Raw genomic sequence first — 27,245 nt, forward strand, 5'->3', positions numbered from 1 at the left:
GCCCCCAGTGTGTGCGTGTAGGGTAGTGTTCGTATGCGGGGATCGCTGGTCGGCATGGACTCAGTGGGCCGAAGGGCCTGTTTCCACGCTGTATCTCTGAATTAAACAAAACCAAAAAAAAAGCTAAAGAAGTTGCAACCACTTCAGTAGTCAGGGAGCTGGGGATCTGCGGGAATTGCCATCTACAATGGAAAGGTTGATCTGCAGAAATGATTTCATTCTCATGCCCTACGCCTAATCAAATATCTGCATTCTATATTCACATGGGTTGCATTAGTTGGTGCCAGAATGGAAGAGTTGGGCCAAATGGACTGCTGCAAATGCTATAGCATATATCTATGCCAGATGGGTTGTCTGTGACCTGCAGGCTCTAGACCAAGTGGTGGAAAAGTCGGATTGTTACGGTGGGTGATATCAGCTAGCTTTCTAATTCTGCTTGTGCACAAATATCTTGTTTTTTTGCACGCTTTTTCTGTGTGTAATGGATGTATAATAAATAATGTTGTCTGTGTCCATGCACCTGTGATGTTGCTTCAAGCAAGATTTTCCATGTACCTGTATATCACTGTATATCACTTGTGCATTCTGTATCTCAATAATCTCAACTTGACTTTCTTAGTTCAAATGGCATGAACATCATGGGCTAACTGGCCTAACTGAAGAAGGATCCCAGCCCAAATTATCGCCATCTATTCATCCTCACAGATCCGCTGAGTTATTTCTGCACTTTACATTTTGCTTAAGATTAGCAATGTTACAAAATTTTGATATTTAAAAAATCAAGTCTGCAATTTATCCCATCAGATAAAGCATAAAAAGAAGTTTAATTTGACACCTAATTCACTTTCATATCTCAAGTATTTAAAAAGTTATGGCCATTTTCATACTCGGAAATTAGCATCTTGTTCCCTATTGATTTTCTATGGACATAACAAAAAAGCTGTGATCGTGTTCTGTCAAAAGGCCATAACCTTCTTAAAAGTTAAGAGAACTGAATGAAATTTTCAATTATCGTAGATTGAACCATTCTGAAACAAACATAAAATAATCTAACTTGGATGACCTGAAATTAAAGCATATAATTAGTTAGTTACCCAAGTGTAGCTAATTTCAAACTTCAATTACTAGATCTAAACATCTCTCCATTTCTTAATAAATGATTAACGTTTTTAAATAGCCCAAGTGTCCAAATAATATTCATAAATAATTCACAATAAAACATGATTTTAAAATCTCATTTACATTAATTTATAGGCCAAATGGAAGGAATTTAGTGTTCAATTGCAGTAAATTAAAGTCCATTTTAAATCAGCTCTCTAGTGGGTTCCTGTGAACGCGCTGGTTTAGAACGTTCACATTGCGCTGGATTTGTGCCCTCAAATGCCCAGAAAAATACTGCGGGATATAAAGAGCCCAAAATGAACTACTCGCTATAAAAAACTTTATATACAGGGTTCTTAAGAAGACCCTTTTAATGTAAAAATAAGGTACATACCTTTAATTGTTTGCTTTATAAAACCCTGGGGCTGCGAGAGGTCGTGGGTTTAGAGAGTGATTTTTAAACTACTATAACCATTATACAAGGCCATAAAAACTAATAATACCTTTTGCGACGGGGTCTTTCAGCGATTTTTCGTTAATGATTTACTAGGCAGAACATTTTCGATTGCAACAGCCTAGTAAAAATCGCGTTTTAAACCCGCCCCCTCTAAACAGCGCCAAAATCACACACACGGGCTGGGGCAGATTCTCAACGACGATTCAGGTAGGTTTTGCAACATACCTTTTAAGATCACATCCGCATCGTTTATGTCCAGCACTGCTATGTGACACTTTCCTATATGGGGGAATCCAGAACCAGGGGTCACAGTTTAAGAATAAGGGGTAGGCCATTTAGGACTGAGATGAGGAAAAACCTTTTCACCCAGAGAGTTGTGAATCTGTGGAATTCTCTGCCAAAGACGGCCGTCAAACTGACCTCGCCACAACGCTGACGAGTCTTCGTGAATGTGTGCTATACGGAGAGGTTACCGAGGCACGGAGGCCAAGAGGAAGACCAAAGCTTCGCGACAAGGATACGATTGTTAGAGATATGACAAGTTTTAAAATTGGCACTGCCAACTGGGAAATGGCTGCTGTGGAACCAGGGTAGGTGGGGAAAGGACCTTCGGGTGGGTATGAAACATCACCACAGCATGTGGTTCAAGACCCTGGAGGCCAGGCACCAACGTCACAAAACAAACAGAAACACACTTCCCAATCCAATGGCCAAAGGCAACTTCACCTGTGGAAGCTGTGGGAGGGTCTGCTCTTCAAGGATAATCCTAGTCAGCTACAACTGGAAATGCAACCACTGATGAAACATTCCCCTCTCCAAGCAGGGCATCGTCAAAACCCCACCATCATCTGTCGTGAGTAGATGGATGCCATCCCACTCCCACCCCCTTTACATACAGAAGCAAAATCCTGCAGATGCTGAAATTACAGCAGAAAATTTCTTTACTCAGAGAGTGGTAGCGGTGTGGAATGAGCTTCCAGTGGAAGTGGTGGAGGCAGGTTCATTGGTATCATTTAAAAATAAATTGGATAGGCATATGGATGAGAAGGGAATGGAGGGTTATGGTATGAGTGCAGGCAGGTGGGACTAAGGGGAAAAAGTTGTTCGGCACGGACTTGTAGGGCCAAGATGGCCTGTTTCCGTGCTGTAATTGTTATATGTTATATGTTATATGTTAAAATGCTGAGGATACTCAGCAAGTTGAGCAGCATCAGCGGAGAGTTAACATTTATGGTGTGTGACTTTGCACCCCTTCTGTAGAGTCTTGTTTTTACTGCGGAGCTTCTAGCCGCGGGTGCGGCGTGGAATTTCCATCACGGAGTCTGGAATCCCTCGCCGGGTATGAGCCCTGACAGCCGGCCTGCGGCCTATGACATCATGAAACCACAGTCTCCGGTGGGAAAGTGGACGATTCGTGACCTCCAAGCCGCGGAGTGTCCGTCCATCCCGTCGTCGGAGTTTCGAGCATCCCGACGAGAGGGCCTGTACATCGGGCCGTCTGGAGCGGTGACTGCGGAGGGTTCATGGCCCCGACCACGGATGAACAAAGGAGGAGGATTGGCTGAACGTTATTGCCTTCCACCACAGTGAAGAATGTTGATTCCACTGTGGTGGATGTTCATGTAATATTCTATTGTGTATCGTGTTATTTTTGATTGTGTGGCTACATGGTAAATCAAATTCTACTGTAATTGGTGCATGTGTCAATAAATGTGAACTTGAACTTGAGTTGACTTGACTGTTCAGTTCAGTTTAGTTTAGTTCAGTTTACTTTAATTTGCTTTGGTTTAGTGATGCAACACTTCGGCTTACAGAGTCCACGCGGACCACAATCGCATGTACACTACCTCTACCCAACGCACTCGAGACAATTTACAGAATCCAATTAATGCACAAGTGCACAGTCTTTGGAGTGTGGGAGGAAACCGGAGCACCTTGAGAAAACCCACACAGGTCACGGAAAGACCGTACAAAATGCGTACAGACAGCACCCATCGACAGGATTGAACCCGGGTCTCTGGGGCTTACTGTGAGACAGCAACTATACCGCTGCGCCACCATGCCACCCAATTCCACCAGTTAATAACCCTGAAGGGACTTACGTGGTGAAGGGGCTGCAGGCTGGCATGTTTCTCCATAGGTCTCCAGCTCCTGGCCAGTTGGGGATTCTGCTCGGCAATATGATAGTGTCTGTGACTCCCAAGCTCCTGTTTGAAACGTGAACAATGGGAAAATCGTGATTTATTATACTGCTGTCAAAAATGCCCAGGAGTCCACTGGAGTCTGAAGAAGGATCTCGACCCGAAACGTCGCCCATTCCTTCTCTCCTGAGATGCTGCCTCACCCACTGAGTTACTCCAGCATTTTGTGTCTACCTTCGATTTTACCAGCATATGCAGTTCTTTCTTACACAGAGTTTGAGAGAATGTGCAGTCAGAATGTGATGAGTGCTGGCTTAAACTGCACACAGACAAATAATCTTCTAACAAGCCTTGAGCAGGAAAGAACTGCAGATGCTGGTTTACACAGAAGGTAGACACAAAATGCTGGAGTAACTCAGCGGGACAGGTAGCATCTCTGGATAGAAGGAATGGGTAACGTTTCGGGTCAAGACCTTTATCCAGAGGTGCTGCCTGTCCCGCTGAGTTATTCCAGCATTTTGTGTCTATCTAATGTCTTCAGATTCAGATTCAGATTCAGGTGGTGATTGGCAGTCACCGAGGTAGTTGTTGAGTAGAGTGACAGCCGCCGGAAAGAAGCTGTTCCTCGACCTGCTGGTTCGGCAACGGAGAGACCTGTAGCGCCTCCCGGATGGTAGGAGGGTAAACAGTCCATGGTTGGGGTGAGAGCAGTCCTTGGCGATGCTGAGCGCCCTCCGCAGACAGCGCTTGCTTTGGACAGACTCAATGGAGGGGAGCGTGGAACCGGTGATGCGTTGGGCAATTTTCACCACCCTCTGCAATGCCTTCCGGTCGGAGACAGAGCAGTTGCCATACCATGCTGTGATGCAGTTGGTAAGGATGCTCTCGATGGTGCAGCGGTAGAAGTTCACCAGGATCTGAGGAGACAGATGGACCTTCTTCAGTCTCCTCAGGAAGAAGAGACGCTGATGAGCCTTCTTGATCAGAGTAGAGGTATTGTGGGTCCAAGAGAGGTCATCGGAGATGTTGACTCCCAGGAACCTGAAGCTAGAAACACGTTCCACCTCCGTCCCGTTAATGTGGATGGGGGTGTGCGTGCCACCTCTGGACTTCCTGAAGTCTACAATGAGCTCCTTGGTCTTCTTGGAGTTAAGGGCCAGGTTGTTGTATGCGCACCATGCTGCTAAGTGCTGGACCTCCTCCCTGTAGGCCAGCTCATCGTTGTTGCTGATGAGGCCAATCACCGTTGTATCATCTGCATACTTGATGATGGTGTTAGTACCATGTACAGGTGTGCAGTCATAGGTGAAGAGGGAGTAGAGGAGGGGGCTCAGCACACAGCCCTGTGGAACGCCGGTGTTCAGGGTGAGGGTTGAAGAGGTGTGCTTGTCTAACCTCACAGACTGGGGTCTGTTGGTTAGAAAGTCCAGTATCCAGTTGCAGAGGGAGGGGTCGATGCCCAGGTTACCGAGTTTGGTGATCAGTTTTGATGGAATAATGGTGTTGAATGCTGAGCTGTAATCGATGAACAGCATTCTTACGTAAGTGTCTCTGTTGTCGAGGTGGGAGAGGGCGGAGTGAAGTGCCATTGAGATGGCATCCTCCGTACTCCTGTTCTTGCGGTAGGCAAACTGATAGGGATCCAGTGTGGGGGGTAGGCAGCTTTTGAGGTGTGCCAGGACCAGCCTCTCGAAGCACTTGGTGATGATGGGGGTAAGTGCAACTGGGCGGAAGTCGTTGAGGCTTGCCGCAGTGGAGTGTTTTGGCACTGGCACGATGGAGGTGGTTTTAAGGCAAGTGGGGACAACTGCTTGGGCAAGTGACAGGTTGAAGATGTCAGTCCAGACGTCTGTCAGCTGCGCAGCACAGGCCCTGAGCACGCGCCCGGGGATGCCGTCAGGGCCAGCAGCCTTACGTGCATTAGTCTTCAGCATTTTGTGTCTAGCTGTGTCTATAATAAATCTTGTCTGGGTTGGAGTTGTGACTAAAATATTAGCAGCCTCCCAATGGACTGTGAAAATATACCTGGGGTGTCGTCATGTTTTGAGAGACTGGCAAGAGCACAGAAAATATATTCTTTGAAAACTACATTTTGACTAAAAATAACCTTCTCCATTTAAAATGTCCTAGTCTGCGTCTCACCTGAATTCTGCATCAAATGGATTAGAATTGTTAACATTCATTCCAGCATCATTTTGAACCACCTGTAAAAGAAAAGAAAACTCTTTCACAACAAAGAATCCGGTGGTAGAATCCAGAATACAAGTTAGTTACGAACAGATTATTTTATAATTTAAATTCTAATAATATTGAATACTATCTCATATTATCACCAGGGCTGCACGGTGCGAGTTGCTGTCTTACAGCGCCAGAGACCCGGGTTTGATCCTGACTATGGGCGCTGTCTGTACAGAGTTTTCATGTTCTCCCCGTGGCCGAGTGGGTTTTCGCTGAGATCATCGGTTTTCTCCCACACTCCAAAGACATACAGGTTTGTAGGTAAATTGGCTTGGTATAAATGTAAAATTGTTCCTAATGTGTGTAGTATAGTGTAGTGCGCGGGGAGCGATGATCGGTGCGGACTCGGTGGGCCGAAGGGCCTGTTTCAACGCTGCATCTCTAAACTAAAAAGTTTACGAAGTTTTTGACGTGACTCAACTGATGTTGTATTTCAAATATCATTTTCCTGCCTTAATATTCCTTATTCCTCCAACATACAAAATTCAATCTACCTCAGTTTGGAATGAGATTGCAACATAACCTCCCCGGCCCCGCAGAATAAATGAAGATTTTGTTCCATTTCAACCCTCAGTGGCCCTCAGAAGACCATGACCCTTGGTTCTAGACTCTTAACTTGTCAGTCACTCAAAACATTTTAAGGGTTACCTCCCTTGAGTGGGACTTGAACACACAACCTTCTGACCCAGTAGCAAGAATGCTACCAATTCACCACAGTACCAGTACCTATTCTCAATGTCTGAACAGCCTCCCTCATAAAGACCATTTCATGGACATTGGGGAATCTCTGCGTCATATTTATTTACTTTCAGCCCACCAAGTCTGCGCTGACCAGCGATCACCCGTACACTTGCACTATCCTACACACTAGGGACAATTTAGAGAAGGCACATAACCTACAAACCTGTACATCTTTGGAATGTGGGAGGAAGCAGGAGCACCTGGGGAAAACCCATGCTGTCACAGGAAGAACGTGCAAACTCCATACTGACAGCACCCATAGTTAGGATCGAACCCAGGTCTCTGGCACTGCAGGTCAACAACTCTGCCGCTGTGCCAATGCCCCGCCCATTTATTTATGAGGTTGAAATCTGCAAATTAATAACATGTCAATAATAGTAATTGATCTACCATCAGTTTAAAACTAGGTAGGATTTTTTTAGGAAGATAGAGTTATAGAGTGATACAGTGTGGGAACAGGCCCTTCGGCCCAACTTGCCCACACCGGCCAACATGTCCCAGCTACACTAGTCCCACCTGCCTGTGCTTGGTCCATATCCCTCCAAAACCTGTCCTATCCATGTACCTGTCTAACTGTTTCTTAAATGTTAGGATAGCCCCTGCCTCAACTACCTACTCTGGCAGCTCGTTCCATACTCCCACCACCTTTTGCGTGAAAAAGATACCCCTCAGATTCCTATTAAGTCTTTTCCCCTATGCCTTGAAACTATCCTCTGGTCCTTGATTCCTCTGCTCTGGGCAAGAGATTCTGTGCATCTACCCGATCTATTCCTCTCCCGATTTTATACACCTCTATAAGATGGCCCGCCACCCTCCTGTGCCCCAAGGAATAGTGTTGATTTGTCTGTGTTGAATCCCTGTACTCTGCTTAGACCTTTCCCATTAAAAAAAAATAATTTCTCCAGCTGCCCAAACATTTAATTCAAAAGCCTCTCAGAAGATTCCACCTGTGCTTTCAAAAAGTTGCCTTTCACATCTCCAGGAAGCCCAACGCAACTGGTATCTGCGGCACTCTTCAGGCACAGGTCCCACGGCCTCACAATCTCTTCCTGCCATGAAAAGGAAAACATCTTCAGTCAGAAGGTCCTCCCTCAAATACACTTGCTGAACATCAATCAAGTCCACAGTGCAATGATCTCCCTCAAACCCTTAACTAAAGCAATATTCAATATGTAGTGCATCTTCTCCTGTATGCCACCCAATACGTTTGGACAAAGCATATTACAAGAATGATCCCAGGAATAAGTAGGTTAACCCAATGATGAGCATTTGTCAGCACTGGGCCTGTACTCGCTGGAGTTTAGGAGAATGAGGGGGGGACCTCATTGAAACGTACAGAATAGTGAAAGGCTTGGATAGAGTGGATGTGGAGAGGATGCTTCCACTAGAGGGAGAGTCTAGGACTAGAGGTCATAGCCTCAGAATGAAAGGATGTTCTTTTAGGAAGGAGATGAGGAGAGATTGATTTACTCAGAGGGTGGTGAATCTGTGGAATTCTTTGCTACAGAAGGCTGTGGAAACCTTCAGTGGATATTTTTGAGATAGATAGATTCCTGAATAGTACGGGTGTCAGAGGTTATGGGGAGAAGGCAGGAAAATGGGGTTCGGAGGGAGAGATAGATCGGCCATGATTGAATGGTGGCGTAGACTTGTTGGGCCAAATGGACTAATTCTACTCCAATTCCTTATGACCTTAATGTAGAAATTCCAATTTGGGATAGTAACAATTGCAGTAGCGCATCTGATAGTGTTTCTGCCTCACAGCATCAGAGACCCTAATTCGATCTTGACCTCGGGTGCTGTCTATAAGGAGTTTGTATGTCCTGGGATTTCTCTGGATGCTCCAGTTTCCTCCCACATGGCAACGACGTGCAGTTTTGTAGGTTTTAGACTTCACCTTAGACTTAAGAGACTTCGGCCCACCTAGTTTGCGCAAACCAGCAATCACCCCGTACTCTAGCACTATCCTACTACACACCAGGAGCAAATTTAAACAAAGCCTAATTAACCTACAAACTTGTACTTCTTTGGGATGTGGGAGGAAACCCAGGCACCCAGAGGAAACCCACACGATCAAAGGGAGAACGCACAGACAGCACTCATAGTCAGAATCGGACCCGGGTCCCTGGCGCTGTAAGGCAGCAACTCTACCGCTGTGCCACTGTGCTGCCCTAGATATGAAAAGGTTAATTGGCTTCTGTAATTGTCCTGAGGGTGTAAGATAGAATTAGGGATTGCTGGTTGGCACATTTGTAGGGTCGAAGGGCATGTTTCCAATGCTCTATCTCTAAACTAAACTATCCAAGATCACAAGGAATCTCGGAAAATCATCGATGTAGCCCAGTCCATCACAAAGACCAGGCTTGCAAATGCAAACACCCCCCCTCCCCACCCCCCTCCAAAATATACTTTATCTACATTTTACAACTCTTCGAGAAAACACTGGCTGGCTTTGATTTGTCCTTTTGCATACCAATCATTCATTTGTTCTAAGTGTCTTTTCATATCTCTAGTTTCCCTCTCCCCTGACTGAGGAAGGGTCTCGACCCAAATCGTCATCTATTCCTCTTCTCCTGTCCCACTGAGTTACTCCAGCATTTTGTGTCTATCACTTTGAACTTGATGGTTTGATAAACCAATAACTAGTTCTTTAGTTCACAGGCAACCACAGATAAACAAACTCAGAATTATTTATTTATTATTTATTTCGAACAGAATAAAAGAATAAAAAGCAAACGTGAAACAGCATACAAAAAACAAAACAAAAATATTTATAAAGTATCATAAACAATATCTGTAAATAAATGAAATCATATGTGTCCGAAAAGGAGCAGGAAGGGAAGCCAAAGCTTATTAATTCCCACCCCTAATTCAACTGCTTGTAATTATCTTATACAAATTTAGCAGCTATACGTACACCATATGTACACCAGCCACTATATGTACACCATATGTACACCAAATTATTTACATTTGAACACTAATCAAATATTTACAAAGCCATACAAAAAAGAAAATTTTTTAAAAAAAAGAGAAAAAAAAGAAAAAGAAAAAAAATGGCATAGGAAGGAGGTGAGGAGGAACTTCTTTAGTCAGGGGGTAGTTAATCTGTGGAACTCATTGCCACAGAGGGCTGTGGAGGCCGTCAGTGGATATTTTTAAGGCAGAGTTAGACAAATCCTTGATCCGAACCGATGTCGAGGGTTATGGGGGACAGCAGGAAAATGGGATTAGGAGGCAGAGATCAGCCATGATTGAATGGCGGAGTGGACTCGAATGGCCTAATTCTACTCCTATAACTTGTGAACTTGTGAAACAATAAATATAGGCCAAGGTCAAGGATATTTGATGTTGGTAACCCGTTCAAGTGCTCATTCTTACCTGGCTACTGGTGTTTGCCGTAAAGCTCATCTCAGGCCTCCTCACAGCCACAGGACTGCTCTCTATCTGGAGTTGCTTCAGTCTTGCCACCACTTCATCCAGTGCTGAAACATATACCAAAGCAAAGGCTGTGAGGAATTGGCGGTGACATCAGTAAATATAGCCCATCTTTGTATTTGGCATTTACTATCAAATACATGACATATTCAGAGATAGACACAAAAAGCTGGAGCAAATTCAATCTGAAGAAGGGTCTCAACCCAAAACCTCACCCATTCCTTCTATCCAGAGATGCTGCCTGTCTCAATGAGTTACTCCAGCTTTTTGTGTCTATCTTTGGTTTAAACCAGCATCTGCAGTTCCTTCCTGCACATTAAGAAATAGTAAGATGGGCACTTGAAAAGCCTGCACATGATCCAACTAGTTAACAACAACCACCCTCTATTCCCGAGGAATCTCTAGCAACAAATTGCTGTCAGTTATTGATATCATTATTGTTTTTTCATAAATGGGTGAAAAATATATATTTTTAGTAAAAAATTAATTTGTACAAATTTGTATATAATTTACACGATATAATTCAGGTAGATTAACAGAGTCTCTTGCTCAGACTAGGGGAATTAAAAATCAGAGGTGAGGGGGAAAAGATTTAATAGGAACCTGAGGGGTAACATTTTCACGCAAAGGGCAGTAGGTGCCTGGACGAGCTGCCGGAGGAGGTAACACAAAAAAGCTGGAGCCGGAGGAGGTAGTTGAGGCAGGTACTATAAATCTGACTAAACATGTTTAAGAAACGTTTAGACAGGTACATGGATAGGACTGGTTTAGAGGGATCTGGGCCAAATGCTGGCAGGTGGGACTAGTGTAGATGGGACATGTTGGCCAGAGTGGGCAAGTTGGGCCAAAGGGCCTGTTTCCACATTGTAAAACTATGACTTGATGAATCTATATGTTTGATTCAAATAGTCTGCTTAATGATTTAAAATTTAGTGGTTCCAGTATTTTTTGTTTATAATTCAGATTTTCATCATATGTAGTCATTGAGTTATACACTACAGAAACAACCCTTCAAACCAACTTATCCATGCTGATCATATGTCTATCTGAGCTGGTCCCAGATGCCTGTGTTTGCCTATAACCTTCTACATTTATATCTGTACCTATCCAAATAACTTTTCCATGTTGTCATGATATTCAACTCTACAGCTATGTAGTCGTAGAGTCATACAATGTGGATACTGGCCATTCGGCCCAATGGGCCCATGCCAACTAACATGCAACATGCACCTGCCTGCATTTGGCCCATATGCCTCCAAACCGGGGATTCCTAACCTTTTTCGTCCCGTTTACCCCTGGCAACTTTAATAGCACATAACAATGTTATTCCACTTATTTATGAACAACTAATGATGAACAGATACCGGTATACCAGAACCAAACACAGTCAGTCAATGAAAAAAAACTATGTACAAATCCAGAATCAACAAATTTATCTCAGGTTGGGAACTCTTGCTCTAAACCTATCCTATATATGTATCTATCTAAATGTTTCTTAAATGTTGTGATAGTACCTGCCTCAACTCTCTCCATATACACCCCGCCCTGTGTAAAAAAAGAAGTTGCCCCTCAGGTTCCTATTAAATCTTTCCCCACCTTCATGTTGTTAAACTGGAAAGGGGACAGAAAAGATTTACGAGAATGTCACTCCTTAATGCGCAGGAGGATGAGGGGTGATCTTATAAAGGTGTATAAGGTCATGAGAGGAATCGATCGGGTAAATGCACTGAGTCTTCCATCTAGCAGTTCATTCCAGGCACCCACCACCCTATGTATAAAAAAGTTGCACATCAGGGCCCTTTTAAATCATTCCTCTCTCACTTTAAACTATGCCCTCTAGTTTTAGACTCCCCTACTCTGGGAAAATACTGTGACCATTTACCTTATCTATGCCCATCGTAATTTTATATTACCACTATAAGATCACCTATAAGAAAAATGGTCCAACTGATCAAACCTCTCTTAATAACTGAAGCCCTCCAAGTAATCTTCACTGCACTCTTTCCAACTTAATGATATCCTCCCAGTAAGTGGGTGACCAGAACTATGCACAATAGACATTACGCCAAGCGTGGTCTCAGCAACAACTTGCACAGTTTTAAGTCCACACCTGGAGTATTGTGTGCAGTTTTGGTCCCCTAATTTGAGGAAGGACATTCTTGCTCTTGACAGAGTGCAGCCTAGGTTTACAAGGTTAATTCCAGGGATGGTGAGACTGTCATATGCTGAGAGAATGGAGCAGCTGGGCTTGTATACTCTGGAGTTTAGAAGGATGAGGGGAATCTCATTGAAACATATAGGATAGTTAAGGGCTTGGACACACTAGAGGCAGGAAACATGTTCCCGATGTTGGGGGAGTCCAGAACCATGGGCCACAGTTTAAGAATAAGGAGCAAGCCATTTAGAACGGAGACGAGGAAACACTTTTTCTCACAGAGAGTGGTGAGTTTGTGGAATTCTCTGCCTCAGAGGGCGGTGGAGGCAGGTTCTCTGGATACTTTCAAGAGAGAGCTAGATAGGGCTCTTAAAGAATTCAATGTTCATGCCATCTGGACGCAAGCTACCCAGGCGGAATATGAGGTGCTGTTCCTCCAATTTCCGGTGTTGCTCACTCTGGCAATGGAGGAGACCCAGGACAGAGAGGTCGGATTGGGAATGGGAGGGGGAGTTGAAGTGCTAATGCTTGGGACATTAGCCGTGTACAGAATGACTGTCCCGATTAAGTCAAGGAAGAAACAAATAACTGCAGATGTTGGTAGATACAAAAAAGGGCATGAAGTGCTGGAGTAACTCAGCACTCAGTGGATCAGGCAGCATCTCTGGAGAACATGGACAGGTGATTTTTTGGGTGGAGACTAGGGTTGCCAACCTTCTCACTCCAAAATAAGGGACAAAAGGTCAAACTAAGGGACAAATTCCCCGACGGCAATTCGTTGACCGACTTGGCCGTTGCTAGGTGAATGATGAGTTGGCCCAGGTGCTGGACTACACACAAAGCCCAGCACGCGGGCCAGTTGAGGGGTTTTGGCCCAGCACCCCATCCAGCACCCCATCCAACACATGAACTGATGATCGGCCATGAGAAGGAGGGGTGGTGGTGTCGGCGGTATGCGAAGGTCTACGAAGAAAGACTGGATAGACTCGGCTTGTACTCGCTAGAATTTAGAAGATTGAGGGGGGGATCTTATAGAAACTTACAAAATTCTTAAGGGGTTGGACAGGCTAGATGCAGGAAGATTGTTCCCGATGTTGGGGAAGTCCAGAACAAGGGGTCACAGTTTAAGGATAAGGGGGAAATCTTTTAGGACCGAGATGAGAAAAACATTTTTCACACAGAGAGTGGTGAATCTCTGGAATTCTCTGCCACAGAAGGTAGTTGAGGCCAGTTCATTGGCTATATTTAAGAGGAAGTTAGATGTGGCCCTTGTGGCTAAAGGGATCAGGGGGTATGGAGAGAAGGCAGGTACAGGATACTGAGTTGGATGATCAGCCATGATCATATTGAATGGCGGTGCATGCTTGAAGGGCCGAATGGCCTACTCCTGCACCTAATTTTTATGTTTCTATGTTCTATGTTTCTATGTCTGAAGGTCGGACAGCTGGCCGAGCTGCCAACTGACGGGGCCACGGGTCAGGCACCGTTGCTGCACTCCATGGGCTGCACTACGTCGGGATGGGTGAGGCGGGACCGGATGCGGCGCTTTGACTCCTGGACCCGAGCAGTAGCAGTCAAATGCGGGACAAGGGCGGTCCCGTATGGGACAAACCAATTTAGCCCAATATACGGGATGTCCTGGCTAATACGGGACAGTTGGCGACCCTAGTGGAGACCCTTCTTCAGTCATGGAAGCTGGGGATGCAAACATTGGAGGAATGCAGATCTCAAAGGGCATTTAGCTGACGAAACAATGCACTGCTTTCAGTATTCAAACACACAAAACTGGGGCAACGTTAAGGAGAAATAAAATAATTGACATATAAGACTCGTAAATGTAAATAAACATTTGCAAGAGTGGGTGGTCAGCTACATATCTGGGAGGGGATTTACGATAAGGAAATGTTTGGAGAACTGAAGCAGTGAAGCACATACTTTCATTTTTGCGATTAAGCTGGCTTCACAGAAAGTCTTTATAAGCCTCCTTCTGTATAAGAACAGAGCAATCCATGAACAGCAGATGCCCTTTGATATTAAAATACTTTGAAAGCAAAGCTTGGATCAACAATAATTACATGCATTCAGAAATATCGCGCCTTGAAAATGATTTGCATTTTACTTCATGGGTGGTTTTGATGTGATATATTTTGGGAAGTCCAGTATTTTACGTTGAACAGGCTGAAAGTTAAAAAAAAGTTAAATTGACTGTCTTATTATCATGTAAGTGACGCACTGCTTCCACGTAAACCAGACCGCTTCTTACCAGTTGAATCTGGTTTTCCACGTGCACTCTCGTACGTCCCGGCAGAGGTCAAACTTCGAACGGACTCTTCTGAGATTCTTGGCGCTGTCATGGTAACAGGAACTCCGATGGCCTCATCCACTGAAGTCTCCACCAGCTCTTTGGCGTCCAACAAGTCCGCGATCTGCAGGCTGTGAACGACAACATTGGGGGGCCCCAGTTTAGGCAATATTTCAAGGCACTAAGCTGCATTTACAGACGCACTGGCATGCATGCGAGCAAGAGGAGGCATTCTGTAGGCCAAAGCCATGAATATATCAGCCAGCTTAATTCAAGGGCAATTCTTTACTTTAACCCTTTGCATACTGAATGAAACCGTCAACATTCAGCAAGTGCATGAGCATCACCTTGCTGAATGGCAGGCCTACTCCAAGGTCAATCACAATGCAAAATTTACATTGTAAATAAATGTAACAGATCAACCCACTTGTTTTCTAATTATGGGTCATTAGTCTTTTCCATTTTGAGAGTTTTTAAATTTTTATTTCAAATTTTCAGCATTTTTCTTCGTCACCCATTCTACAGTTTAAAATATGCCTTCACAGTACCCAAAGGGTTAGTATCGACTAAAGGTGTACCGCCTTCAAAATAAAAATTGTTATAAACGTTTAACACAGACTTGGAGAGTCAAGAGAATTTTCGAGCATGGCACAAACGATTAAGCACTGTGCGATCTTACATAAATTTGATTGCAGTAAGCGCTTATCAAACTATTTTTTTAATGAAGGCTGTGCCCCTTTGAATGCTGAATCAAAATTAGATTTATTGATTTGATTGCATTCAATGACCTCCTGATGTATTGGCGGTGGTGAGAACAGTAACACAGCGAATCAACATGACCAACTGTTGCATGGTGCCGCAGCAGTAGAGTTGCTGCCTTACAGCGCCAGAGACCTAGGTTCGATCCCGACTACTGGTGCTGTTTGTATGGAGTTTCCCCATGACCGTGTGGCTTTTCTCCGGGTGCTCCGGATTCCTCCCACATTCCAAAGACGTACGGGTTTATGGGTTAATTGGTAAAATTTGTAAATTGTCCCCAGTGTGTGTAGGATAGTGTTAGTGTATGGGAATCGCTGGACAGCGCGGACTCAGTGGGATGAAGGACCTGTTGCCGCATTGTATCTCTAAGCTAAACTAAAGTGTACACAGGAGTTCAGAAAGCAATTCCCTCCAATCCGTGGCAAAAGCTCCAGGTATCCCTTATAAGAATCAGCACACCCAATAAACAGTTGATCAATTCAACATCAGCCAATAGCACCTGATTGAAGCACAAATCTGAAGCAGCCAGAAAGACGTTCCATCACCAGTTAGCCTCGCAAGCAAGGCTGCTGCCTTGCACTTTATTAGTTGCATCAACGGCACATCAAGGTAGCAGATGCACCATTGTAAAGCATTCCCCAATCACCATCGTGCCATAAACCAAGAGTTATCCACCTACGCAATCTCCCTCCTGGTTGCTAAAACACTTTAACCCCCCCCTCCCATTCCCATACTGACCTTTCTGTTCTGGGCCTCCTCCACAGTCATAGAGAGGCCCAACGCGAATTGGATGAACAGCACATCATCATAAGATTATAAGCGATAGGAGTAGAATTAGTCCATTTGGCCCACCAAGTCTACTCTGCCATTCATTCATGGTTGATCTATCTCTCCCTCCTAACCCCATTCTCCTGCCTTCTCCCCATAACCCCTGACACCCGTACTAATCAAGAATCCATCTATCTCAGCCTTAAATATATATCCACTGACTTTGTCTCCACAACCTTCTGTGGCAAAGAATTCAACAGATTCATCACCCTCTGACCCTATGCAGTCATATTTTGCTTGTGGTAGCTTACACCCCAGCAGCATGAATATTGATTTCTCTAACGTCAAGTAACCCTTGCTTTCCCTCTCTCTGTCTCTCTCTGTCCCTCCCCGCCCTAGTTCTCTGACTAGTTTCACTGTCCTCCTGTCTAATTTTACTGTTTGTATGCCTCGTTGTCACCTTCCCTTCAGCCTACATTTCCTTGATCGTCATCTGCTTTGATCTGTCATTTTTCACACCATGCCCTTCCATATCTCTAACTTCCCTCTCCCCTGACTCCCAGTCCGAAGAAGGGTCTCGACCCGAAACGTCGTCACCCATGCCTTCTCTCCAGAGATGCTGCCTGACCCGCTGAATTACTCCAGCGTTTTGGGTCTATCTTCGGAGTTCGAACCACACTCGATGCAACCTTACACCTTGCTATTATATTTCAGCAGAGTAGGGCAAACATCCTTACCTGCTTCAGTGAAAACAGACGATCAGACTTTCAGCACCCTTTACAACATTTCAGAAAATGAGATGTTAACATCTCTAGAGTTTCCCCTGTGTGAAATCCAAAGAATGTAAACATGTTTGCAAGATATTAATCATCGCCATGTGGTGCCAGCATTAGGGCACAGCTTCGTGCCCGCGCTGTGCCAAGTCACACATAAGGCAAGAACAGAAGAAACAAATGTCCCATCTTTGATGCACAAGATGAATGTGGAACACAAACTAGAAAGACGCCAGCTTCAATACCAATTTCCTGTGCTCCTACTGTTAAGCAACGGGCGACTGGATTATAATGAAATGAAGCAACAACGATAATTCTGCATGTAGTTTGCTTACTCAATGAAAATAAACACTGCCATTAAAACCAACAGAATAGATATATTTTCGCATGATTCTCAAGTCTCGTTTCTTGTCACATGCACAAGCATAGCGAGGTACAGGTACAATGAAAATCTTGTTTGCAGCAACATCACTGGCACATTGGCTCAGACAGCACACAAAATATAAATGATGTATGCACGCCAGCAACTATAGATGCTGGTTTCAAGAGTCCCGACCCGAAACGTCACCTATCCATGTTCTCCAGAGTTGCTGCCTGACCCATTGAGTTACTCCAGCACTTTGTGTACAAATTATACAAGACAGTGAAAAGAAACAGACTGCAAAAAAAACAAGATGTTAGTGTAGAACACAACCTGAAAACAAAGTCCATGTAGCGCAGGAAATGGTCCGTTGTGTGTCTGTTGCTGTGGTGGGATTAGGGGTGTGCAGGGTGGTTCAGCAACCTGATAGTTGCAGGGACGTTGCTGTTCCCGAACCTGTGGGACACCAACCAGGTTTCTGTGCCTCTTGCCTGATGGTAGGGAGCAGTGCTGAACTACTATCTACCTCGTTGGTGACCCTCGGACTATCCTTGGTTGAATGTGGTGTAGGAAGTAACTGCAGATGCTGTTTTAAACCGAAGATCGACACAAAAGCTGGAGTAACTCAGCACTGTTACACTCAACTCAACCTATGCTGGCAGCATCTCTGGAGAGAAGGAATGGGTGACATTTCGGGTCGACTGAAGAAAAGTCACCCATTCCTTCTCTCCAGAGAAGCTGCCTGTCCCGCTGAGTTATTCCAGCATTTTGTGTCTATCTTGATTGGACTTTGCTACCTAGCACTACACCTTATTCCCTTCTAGGGCACTGTAAATGGGTCGATTGTAATCACGTATTGTCTTTCTGCCTACTGGATAGCATGCAACAAAAGCTTTTCACTGTACCTCGTTACACGTGACAATAAACTAAACTGAAACTGGTAGCTGTGAGAAGAGGGCGTGGCCCAGATGGCAGGGATCCATAAAGATAAAGACCGCCTTCTTGAGGCAGAACCTCATGTAGGTGCATTCAGTGGGGAGAACAGTACCCATGTGGGCTGAAGGGCCTGTTCCTGTGCTGCACTGTTCTATGCGTCATGTTCCATGCCAAATCTCTTTAAACCTCTCAGAAAGTAGAGGTGCTGGTGTGCCTTCTTTGTGAAGGCATCTATGTGCTGGGCCCCGGACTAGTCATCCAAGATATTAATATCCATGAATATATATATCCAAGAATTTGAAAACTAGAAACAATTAGACAGGTACATGGATGGATAGGACAGGTTTAGAGGGGTAGGGGCCAAACGCAGGCTAGCGGGACTAGGGTAGATGTGGCCTGTTGGTTGGTGAGGGCAAGTTGGGCCAAAGGGCCTGTTTCCACACCGTACGACTTATTAATTCTCTCCACTGCCAACTCACCATTTTTCCACTCTATAGCACGCAACACAACCTTTTCATTGTGCCTCGGTATATGTGACAATAAACTAAACTAAACCAAACCAATCACGTGATCTCCAAACTTCCCCTTTCTGAAGTCAACATGTCTGGTTGCAATGGACGGCGTTAAAAAAATAATAATATTTGATTGTCAGTTTTTTTAAGATGCCTCATCTTCTGGTTACACCTACCCTTCCCGATCTAGATTGGCCAGAAGGGATTTTGTGGCCTGATGCCACTTCTGTCATACACTTTGAGAGTTAGATTTAGTTCTTAGGGCTAATGGACTCAAGGGATAATGGGGAAAAAGCAGGAATGGGGTAGTAATCTTGGATGATCAGCGATGATCAAATTGAATGGCGGTGCTGGCTCGGAGGGCCGAATAGCCTACTCCTGCACCTATTTTCTATGTTTCTATGGCCTGATCGTCACAGAAACGTAGTGTGACCTCCAGCTTTCAATGCTTTTGGTTTGATTGGAGACCTTTCAGTCCCAGTGCACCTCGGTCCACCAATGACTACTAGAGCTCCTGGTTGCTAACCATTTTAACTCCCCTTCCCATTCCTGCACTGACCTTTCTGTCTAGGGCCTCCTCCATTGCCAGAGTGAGGCCATACACAAATTGGAGGAACAGCACCTCCTCTTCCACCTGGCTTGCTTACAACTCAATGGAATGAACATTGAATTCTCCAACTCGAAGTCATCTCTAACCAACCCTCTCCCCCAAAAACCCTCCCCTTGATCCCCCACATTCGCTCCCCCTCGCTGGACTCCCTGGACTCCCACAAGAAGGGAAAACAAATCTACAATGACTCAAACCCGTCTCACAACTTCTGCTCGTATCTTTGACCTTTGTTCGATCCATCTGCCTATCAAAATCTCCCCTTCCCTATGTCCACCAAATATTACCTGCCACACTTTGTCCTGCTTCTCCCCCTTTTCAGCTTTCTTCTCCCCTCCTACAATCAGTCTAAAGCAGGGGTGGGGAACCTGCGGCCTTCTAGGCAATTAAGTGCGGCCTTTAGAATGAATCCAAATTTTGTAGAACAAATCCTTTTATTTTTATTAGTATGTTTTTGTTTGTCTTTTATTATTTTTATTTTAATCTTAAAATGAACACACTTAAAATACCAAAGAGTAAATGAAGATTAAACAAAATATTCCTATATCTGGTTAAAGTTTCTTGGATGCGGCCTTATTAGATTACAGCAAACTTAATGCGGCCTTCCAACATGAAAAGGTTCCCAACCCTGGTCTAAAGATTCTCGAACCGAAACGTCACCTACCCATGTTCTCCAGAGATGCTGCCTGACCTGCTGAGTTACTCCAGCACTTTGTGCCATTTTGCAGCCCCAGCTCATTGACTTTTTCGAGTACGAAGGAACAGCAGATGCTGGTTTACACCAAAGATAGACACAAAATGCTGGAGTAACTCAGCAGGTCAGGCAGCATCTCTGGAGAAAAGGGCTAGGTGATGTTTCAGGCCACCTATTTCTTAGAAAGGTTTCGACCTAAAATGTTACCTATTCCTTTTCTCCAGGGATGCTGCCTGACCCACTGAGATACTCCAGCATTTTGTGTCTATCATTGACTTTCTCTATGGCATTTGGCCCATATCCCTCTAAATCTGCCTATCCATGTACCTGTCTAAATGTTTCTTGAACATTGTGATAGTACCAGCCTCAACAAGAATTAAGGCTGGCCTCCATCCTGGGGGTGGAGTTGGATTCACTGGAGATGATCTTTGAGGGGAGGATGTTCCTCAAACTGCAGAGCATCTTGGACAGCTCGTTCCACACACCCACCACGCTTTGTGTGGAAAGGTTGCCCTTCAGGTTCCTAATATATCTTCCCACCCCTAAACCTATGTTCTCAATCACAGAATGCAAAGCTGGCTTGAAATGGTTAATATTCAGTCAGCTTCAACGGGGTGGATTTTTTTTTCACACACCAGCTGGTGATTTTATGTTAATGAGACACATTGCAAAAACTCATTCACACTTAAGACAAAGCACTGATTGCAAGTTAACTCAAACATGCCTTCAAACGTTAACATAAAGTACTGCTCACAGCCACGGAGCCGACAATGTGATCCTGATATGTGTAAGAAGGAACCACAGATGCTGGTTTTTCAAGATAGACACAAAATGCTGAAGTAACTCAGCGGGACAGGCAACAAAATGGCATTTTTTTGCATATATCTCTTGTTTCCCATGACTCTCCAGAGATGCTGCCTGTCCAGAGTTACTCCAGCTTTTTGGGTCTATCCTCGACTTGCTCATCGGCAGATCTCAGTCAGTACAAATTGGCAATAACGCTTCCTCCTCGATAACCATCAGCAAAGGGGACACGAAGGTAGACAAAAGTACTGGATACCTTTGATTTTCCAGCATCTGCAGTTCCGTTTACCTTCGATTTTCCAGCATCTGCAGTTCCTTCTTAAGCAAATGAGACACCTCAGGGCTGCATGCTCAGCACCTTGCTCTACTCTTTCTGTACCCATGACCTGTGTAGCCAGACACAGCCAAAATGGCATCTTTAAATCCACCGACAATACCACCATTATTGGACAAAGAACAGGTTATGATGAGTAGAGGAGGGAGACTGATAATTCTTAGCGAGAACTTCACGTGAACTCTGCTTCCGTTTGGTCACGCCAAACGCACGCTATCGCATGCAAGTGGGACAGGCCCTTTAGATTTAGCTCTTAGGGCTAACGGAATCAAGGGACATGGGAAAAAAGCAGGAACGAGGTACTGATTTTGGAAGATCAGCCATGATCACATTGAATGGCAGTGCTGGGTCGAAGAGCCGAATGGCCTACTCCTGCACCTATTTTATATGTTTCTAATCTGATTGAGTGGTGTCAGAACAACAATCTTGCAAGACCTAGGAACTGATTGTGTAGACTGGAGTTGCAGATGCTGGTGTATACTGAAGATATACACAAAGTTCTGGAGTATCTCAGCAGTTCAGGAAACATCTCTGGAGAAAAATGATGGGCGACTTTTCAACGGGATCCTTCTTCAGAGTCTGTAGAGGGGTCCGATCCGAAACATCAACCATCCTTTTTCTCCAGAGATGCTGCCTGACCTGTTGAGTTACTTCTCCAGTATATATCAGTATCTGCAGTTCCTTTCTACAGAGTATGATCGAGGGTCTTGACCTGAAATGTCACCTATTCCATTTCTCCAGAAATGCTGCCTCACCTGCTGAGTTACTCCAGCTTTTTGTCATGAGGTCATAAGCGATAGGAGCAGAATTAGGCCATTCGCACAGAAGGTTGTGAATCTGTAGCATTCTCTGCCTCAGAAGGCAGTGGAGGCCAATTCTCTGAATGCTTTCAAGAGAGTTAGATAAAGATAGCGGAGTCAGGGGATATGGGGAGATGGCAGGAATGGGGTACTGATTGTGGATGATCAGCCATGATCACAGCGAATGGCGGTGCTGGCTCGAAGGGCCGAATGTCCTACTCCTGCACCTATTGTCTTTTGTCTATCAAGTGTACTCTACCATTCAGTCATGGCTGATCTATCTCTCCCTCCCAACCCCATTCTCCTGGCTTCTCCCCATAACCCTTGAAATATTTATGTGTATCTTCAGATTTATAGGAAGCACTTCCTCAAAAAGGCAGCTAATATCAAGGACCCACACCACCGTGGCCACGCACTCTACCTGCTGCTGCCATGGGGGATGTGGTGCAGGAGCCCGAGAGCCAAATAATGATAGTTTAATGCATATTTATTATTGTTCATCAAATGTGCCTATAAAGCTGCAGCAAGCACGAGGATGTTACCCAGACTCAAGGGCCTGGGCTCTGGAAAGAGGGCGAGTCGGCTGGGACTCCCATCCTTGAAGTTCAGGAGGACGAGGGGTGATCTTATAGAGGTTTACAAAATCATGAGAGGAATAGATTTTCTGGAGCGCAGAAGGATAAGGGGGGGGACTTGATAGAGGTCTTTAAAATGATGAGAGGGATGGACAGAGTTGACGTGGACAAGCTTTTCCCATTGAGTGTAGGGAAGATTCAAACAAGAGGACATGACTTCAGAATTAAGGGACAGAAGTTTAGGGGTAACATGAGGGGGAACTTCTTTACTCAGAGAGTGGTAGTGGTGTGGAATGAGCTTCCAGTGGAAGTGGTGGAGGCGTGTTCGATTTTATCATTTAAAAATAAATTGGATAGGTATATGAATGGGAAAGGAATGGAGGGTTATGGTCTGAGTGCAGGTAGATGGGACTAGGGGAAAATAATTGCTTGGCACAGACTTGTAGGGCCGAGATGGCCTGTTTCCGTGCTGTAATTGTTATATGGTGTAGACGCTTGCTCTCTTGCCCAGACTAGGAGAATTGAGAATCAGAGCACATGGGTTTAAAGGTGGGGGGGTTGAGAAAGATTTAATAGGAATCTGAGGGGTAACTTTTTCACACAAAGAGCGGTGGGTGGATGGAACAAGCTGCAAGAGGAGGTAGTTGAGGCAGGTAATGACGGTTTTGAGGAATTTGGGCCAAACGCAGGCAAGTGGAACCAGTGTAGCTGTTGGCGGGTGTGGGCAAGTTGGGCCTGTTTCCAAGGAGTAAGACTATGACTAAGCAACAAATTCATTGTTTTGGTTTATACTGTACGATAAAAATAAACAGACTTGACTCTTGATGGCCAGTTTTTAAACGTAATTATTACCCTGGCAACGTCGGTCCGCAGCCTACCATGCACGTGCCTTCTATTCTCACGGCTCTCCACTTCTCCGCAATGTAAAACTTGCTAGGCCTCTCTCTGATGTAGCGCCCTTAACCCAAAACATACACACTGATTTTCTTCCCTATTGGTGCTGCTTGACCTACAAGCATGTTGCTTGCTTTTTCTGCTCGTATTTTGCACATCCAGCATTTATAAGATTTCTTTAATCCTGCTCCAAAATGTTTTTGACATCAACTGGTCTTTTCCTACCCAATCTTGAGGGAAGGTTTGAGTCCCCAAGCAGAGATTTTGATCCAATTATATTGAGCTTTGATGGACCATATCCTGAGTGTTCCACATAGATATGGCCCCCTTAATGCAAACAAGGTAGAGGAATGCAGCAAAAGGCGCACCAGATAAAGATTTATTTAAATTCCTTTAATATTAGTTTAATGATGGCTTTGGTGGAGAGTGGTCCATACTCTCTAGAGTTGAAAAGAATGCAAAATGATTGAAATATTTAGCTTCTTAAGGGAATTGATAAGCTTGATGTGGAGTTAACATTTCCCCGCACTGGGATATCAAACTCAGAGTCACAATCTCAAAATAAGCTGTCAACCATTCAGTTAAGAGACAAGAAACCGCGATCAACTGGTGGCTAATTGGAAGTTTTAATGTCATAGAATTAAGCAGCATGGCAACAGGCCCCTTTAACAACCCATCCTCATTTGCCTGCTTTTGGCCAATATCCTTCTAGACCTTTACTATTTATGTCCCCATCTACATGTCTTTTAGATGTTCTATTGTACCTGTCACTGCAGCTTGAGCTTGCACTGGCAGCTTGTTCCATACACCCCACCATTCTCTGTGTGTACTTACCCTTCAGGTCCCATTTAAATCTTTTCCCTCTCACCTTATATATTTGCCCTCTAGTTTTAGACTCCCATCCCGAGGAAAGAGACTGACCATTCACCTCAGTTACATCCCTCGCGATTTTGTACAACTCTTTCTGCCAACTTCTCAGCCTCCCACTCTTCATTCTCTCCTTTTAGCAACATAGAAAATAGGTGCAGGAGTAGGCCATTCGGCCCTTCGAGCCTGCACCGCCATTCAATATGATCATGGCTGATCATCCAACTCAGTATTCCGTACCTGCCTTCTCTCCATACCCCCTGATCCCCCTAGCCACAAGGGTCACATCTAACTCCCTCTTTAATATAGCCAATGAACTGGTCTCAACTACCTTCTGTGGCAGAGAGTTCCAGAGATTCACCACTCTCTATGTGAAAAATGCTTTTCTCATCTCGGTCCTAAAGGATTTCCCCTCTATCCTTAAGCTGTGACCCCTTGTCCTGGACTCATGTCATACATGCTGGTGAATCTTTTCTGCACTCCTTTCCAGTTTAAGGACATCCTTCCTATAGCAGGGGCAACTGCAACCAGAAAAGCACACAATGCTTCAAGTGCAGTTTCACCAACAACTTGTACAGTTGGAACATGATGTCTGAACCTTTGGAATTCTGTAACGAGAGGGTTGCAGAGTATGTTGAAGGTCCCGAACTGCAGCAGTTTGTGTTGCTGCCTCACAGTTCCAAAGACTAGGTTCTACCCTGATCTCTGGCACTGCCTATGTGGAGCATGCAGGTTCTCCCTGTGAGCAGGTGGGTTTCCCATCCAGTAATTCACTCTCCTCCCACCAAAGATGTTTTGGCTGGCCATTTCATTGACTGCCAATAGATACCCTGAATATAAGAGTGTGGATGGTGATTTAAGGTAGAGGGAAAGTGATGGGCAGGCAAGAGTGGATGACCTATAGGGGAATATGGATGCAATGGGATTGAATTGCTCCAAGAACTGATATGGTCTCAGTCATAGAGTCTATTCAGTGTGGAAACAGGGCCTTCTGCGCAACTTGCCCACACCGACCAACATGTCCCATTGACACTAATCCCACCTGCCTGCGTTTGGCTCGTATCCCTCTAAACCTGTCCTATCCATGCACCTGTCCAATTGTATCTTAAATGTTATGATAGTTCCTGCCTCAACTACCTCCCCCGGCAGCTCGTTCCATACACCCACCACCCTTTGCATGAAGAAGTTACCCCTCAGATTCCTATAAATTCTTTCCCCTTTCACCGTAAAACCTGTGTTTTCTGGTTCTTGATTCCCCCCCGCTCTGAGCAAGAGACTTTCTACGTTTACTCAATCCATTCCTCTCATTACTCAATGAACCAAAAGGATTCCTTCTGTCATCAGTAAAAATATGGAGACAATAAGCAAATATCAAAGGATCCCAGGGACATGGTGCAGGAATACACGTGTCATTGATATAAACCATGAGCCCTGATTGAATTGTTGGGACAAATCACACCCCAACCACTCCCTCTTCACCCCTCTCCCATCAGGCAAACGGTATAGAAATGTGAAAATGCACACCTCCAGATTCAGGGACAGTTTCTTCCCAGCTGTTATAAGGCAGCTGAACCATCCCATCAACAACAAGTGAGCAGTCCTGAGCTACTATCTACTATCTACCTCATTGGAGACTGTCAGACTATCTTTAATCGGACTTTACATAGCACTAAACATTATTCCCTTTATCATGTATCTCTACACTGTGGATGGCTCGATTATAGTCTTTCCGCTGATTGATCAGCACGCAACAAAAGCTTTTCACTGTACCTCGGTACACGTGACAATAAACTAAACTAAACTAAATATCCAAAAAAACAAAAAACTCAGCAAACTGTCTTTGGCTCCCACCACTCATCTTAGATCATTATCAGTGCTTTATGCAACAGTGATTCTTTAGGATTGCTCCCACCATTAGTCAAGGTTATGAGAAACTTATGCAGCAGCAGATCTATGCGAAGGAAATTAATGAAACCCTTCTTCACTGATCAGGGGTGGGGGGGTGGGTGGGGACAAGAAAGGGAAAAGGAGGAGTAGCCGGAAGGCTGGAGGGTGGGAGGAGACAGCAGGGGAGGAGACTTGCATTAGTGCAAGCCTGGTTTCAAATCCCAAGCAACACAATCCAATTTTCAGATAAGGTTTCTCGGTAACTGGTTTGTGCTGAAGAGTTTCTGCTCCCTAGTCTTTGTGTACATTGGAGAGGCAGTAATCAAAACGCTGTTATCATGGATGCGTAAACCATTAATCTAAATGTCGTGAACTGTTAGAGTCAACAGTCTTGAGGCGCGGGTATTATTAATAAAATAATGCTTTACTAATGGAAAAAAAACAATGTCTCCAAACAAAACTGAAGCTTGTTCCACAGTTATCCAGATAAAGAAATACAATGCATGGATAGACGATGGTTTTTAAAGGCACTTTATGAATGTGGAGAAAGGTCATCATCAATGGAAACAGAAATAAGAAAGGCAAAACAGTATTAACTTGATTTACAATTCTAAACATCTTGAAAAAGACAATATCAATATATCAATAAAGTCAAAGATATTGACAATAAAACAGCATCAAATTTGAAATTTCAGCTACAAATAACAGGTAATCTCAAATAATACACTTCATCATGAGGGCCATATGCATCATCCATTTCGTATTTTCGTTTTTTAAGAGAAAAAAAACGTTATTTCCTTCTTCCCCGGGCCCTGTCACGCCCGCTTAAAAAAAAAAAAATCAATAGCAAAGGGCATGAGAATTCAACTGTGGTCAAATCGAGTGGTGGTTTCTCAGTGTTCACGGGATTAGACTGCAGTCTTGCCGATGCACTCGCCGCTGTGCAGTCAAGTCAAACACTCCATGCAACATTGCTTACATCAATAACCACATCTTCCAGTGCAGGGAGAGAAGCAGAACACACTGCATTCTTACTCGGAGGTTATGGTTCAAGGAAATAGAGGGGTGAATCCAATTCCTAAATGCAAGTCGACTTTTACT

General features: G+C 44.5%; 1 protein-coding gene across 1 annotated transcript in view; it reads right to left on the reverse strand.

Annotated features, from left to right (window-relative positions):
• The window catches only part of epb41l5 (erythrocyte membrane protein band 4.1 like 5), a 149,072-nt gene that overhangs the window by 24,741 nt on the left and 97,086 nt on the right, over positions 1-27,245 (reverse strand). Inside the window, exons 16-20 of the mRNA XM_055638750.1 lie at positions 14,535-14,704; positions 10,060-10,163; positions 7,626-7,727; positions 5,842-5,903; positions 3,661-3,765 (exon numbers count right to left, since the gene is read on the reverse strand). Coding sequence (XP_055494725.1) covers positions 3,661-3,765; positions 5,842-5,903; positions 7,626-7,727; positions 10,060-10,163; positions 14,535-14,704 — 543 coding nt within the window. The remainder of the gene's footprint in view (positions 1-3,660; positions 3,766-5,841; positions 5,904-7,625; positions 7,728-10,059; positions 10,164-14,534; positions 14,705-27,245) is intronic.

The sequence above is a fragment of the Leucoraja erinacea genome, chromosome 7, assembly GCF_028641065.1.
Source record: "Leucoraja erinacea ecotype New England chromosome 7, Leri_hhj_1, whole genome shotgun sequence".
NCBI classification, from domain to species: Eukaryota; Metazoa; Chordata; class Chondrichthyes; order Rajiformes; family Rajidae; genus Leucoraja; species Leucoraja erinaceus.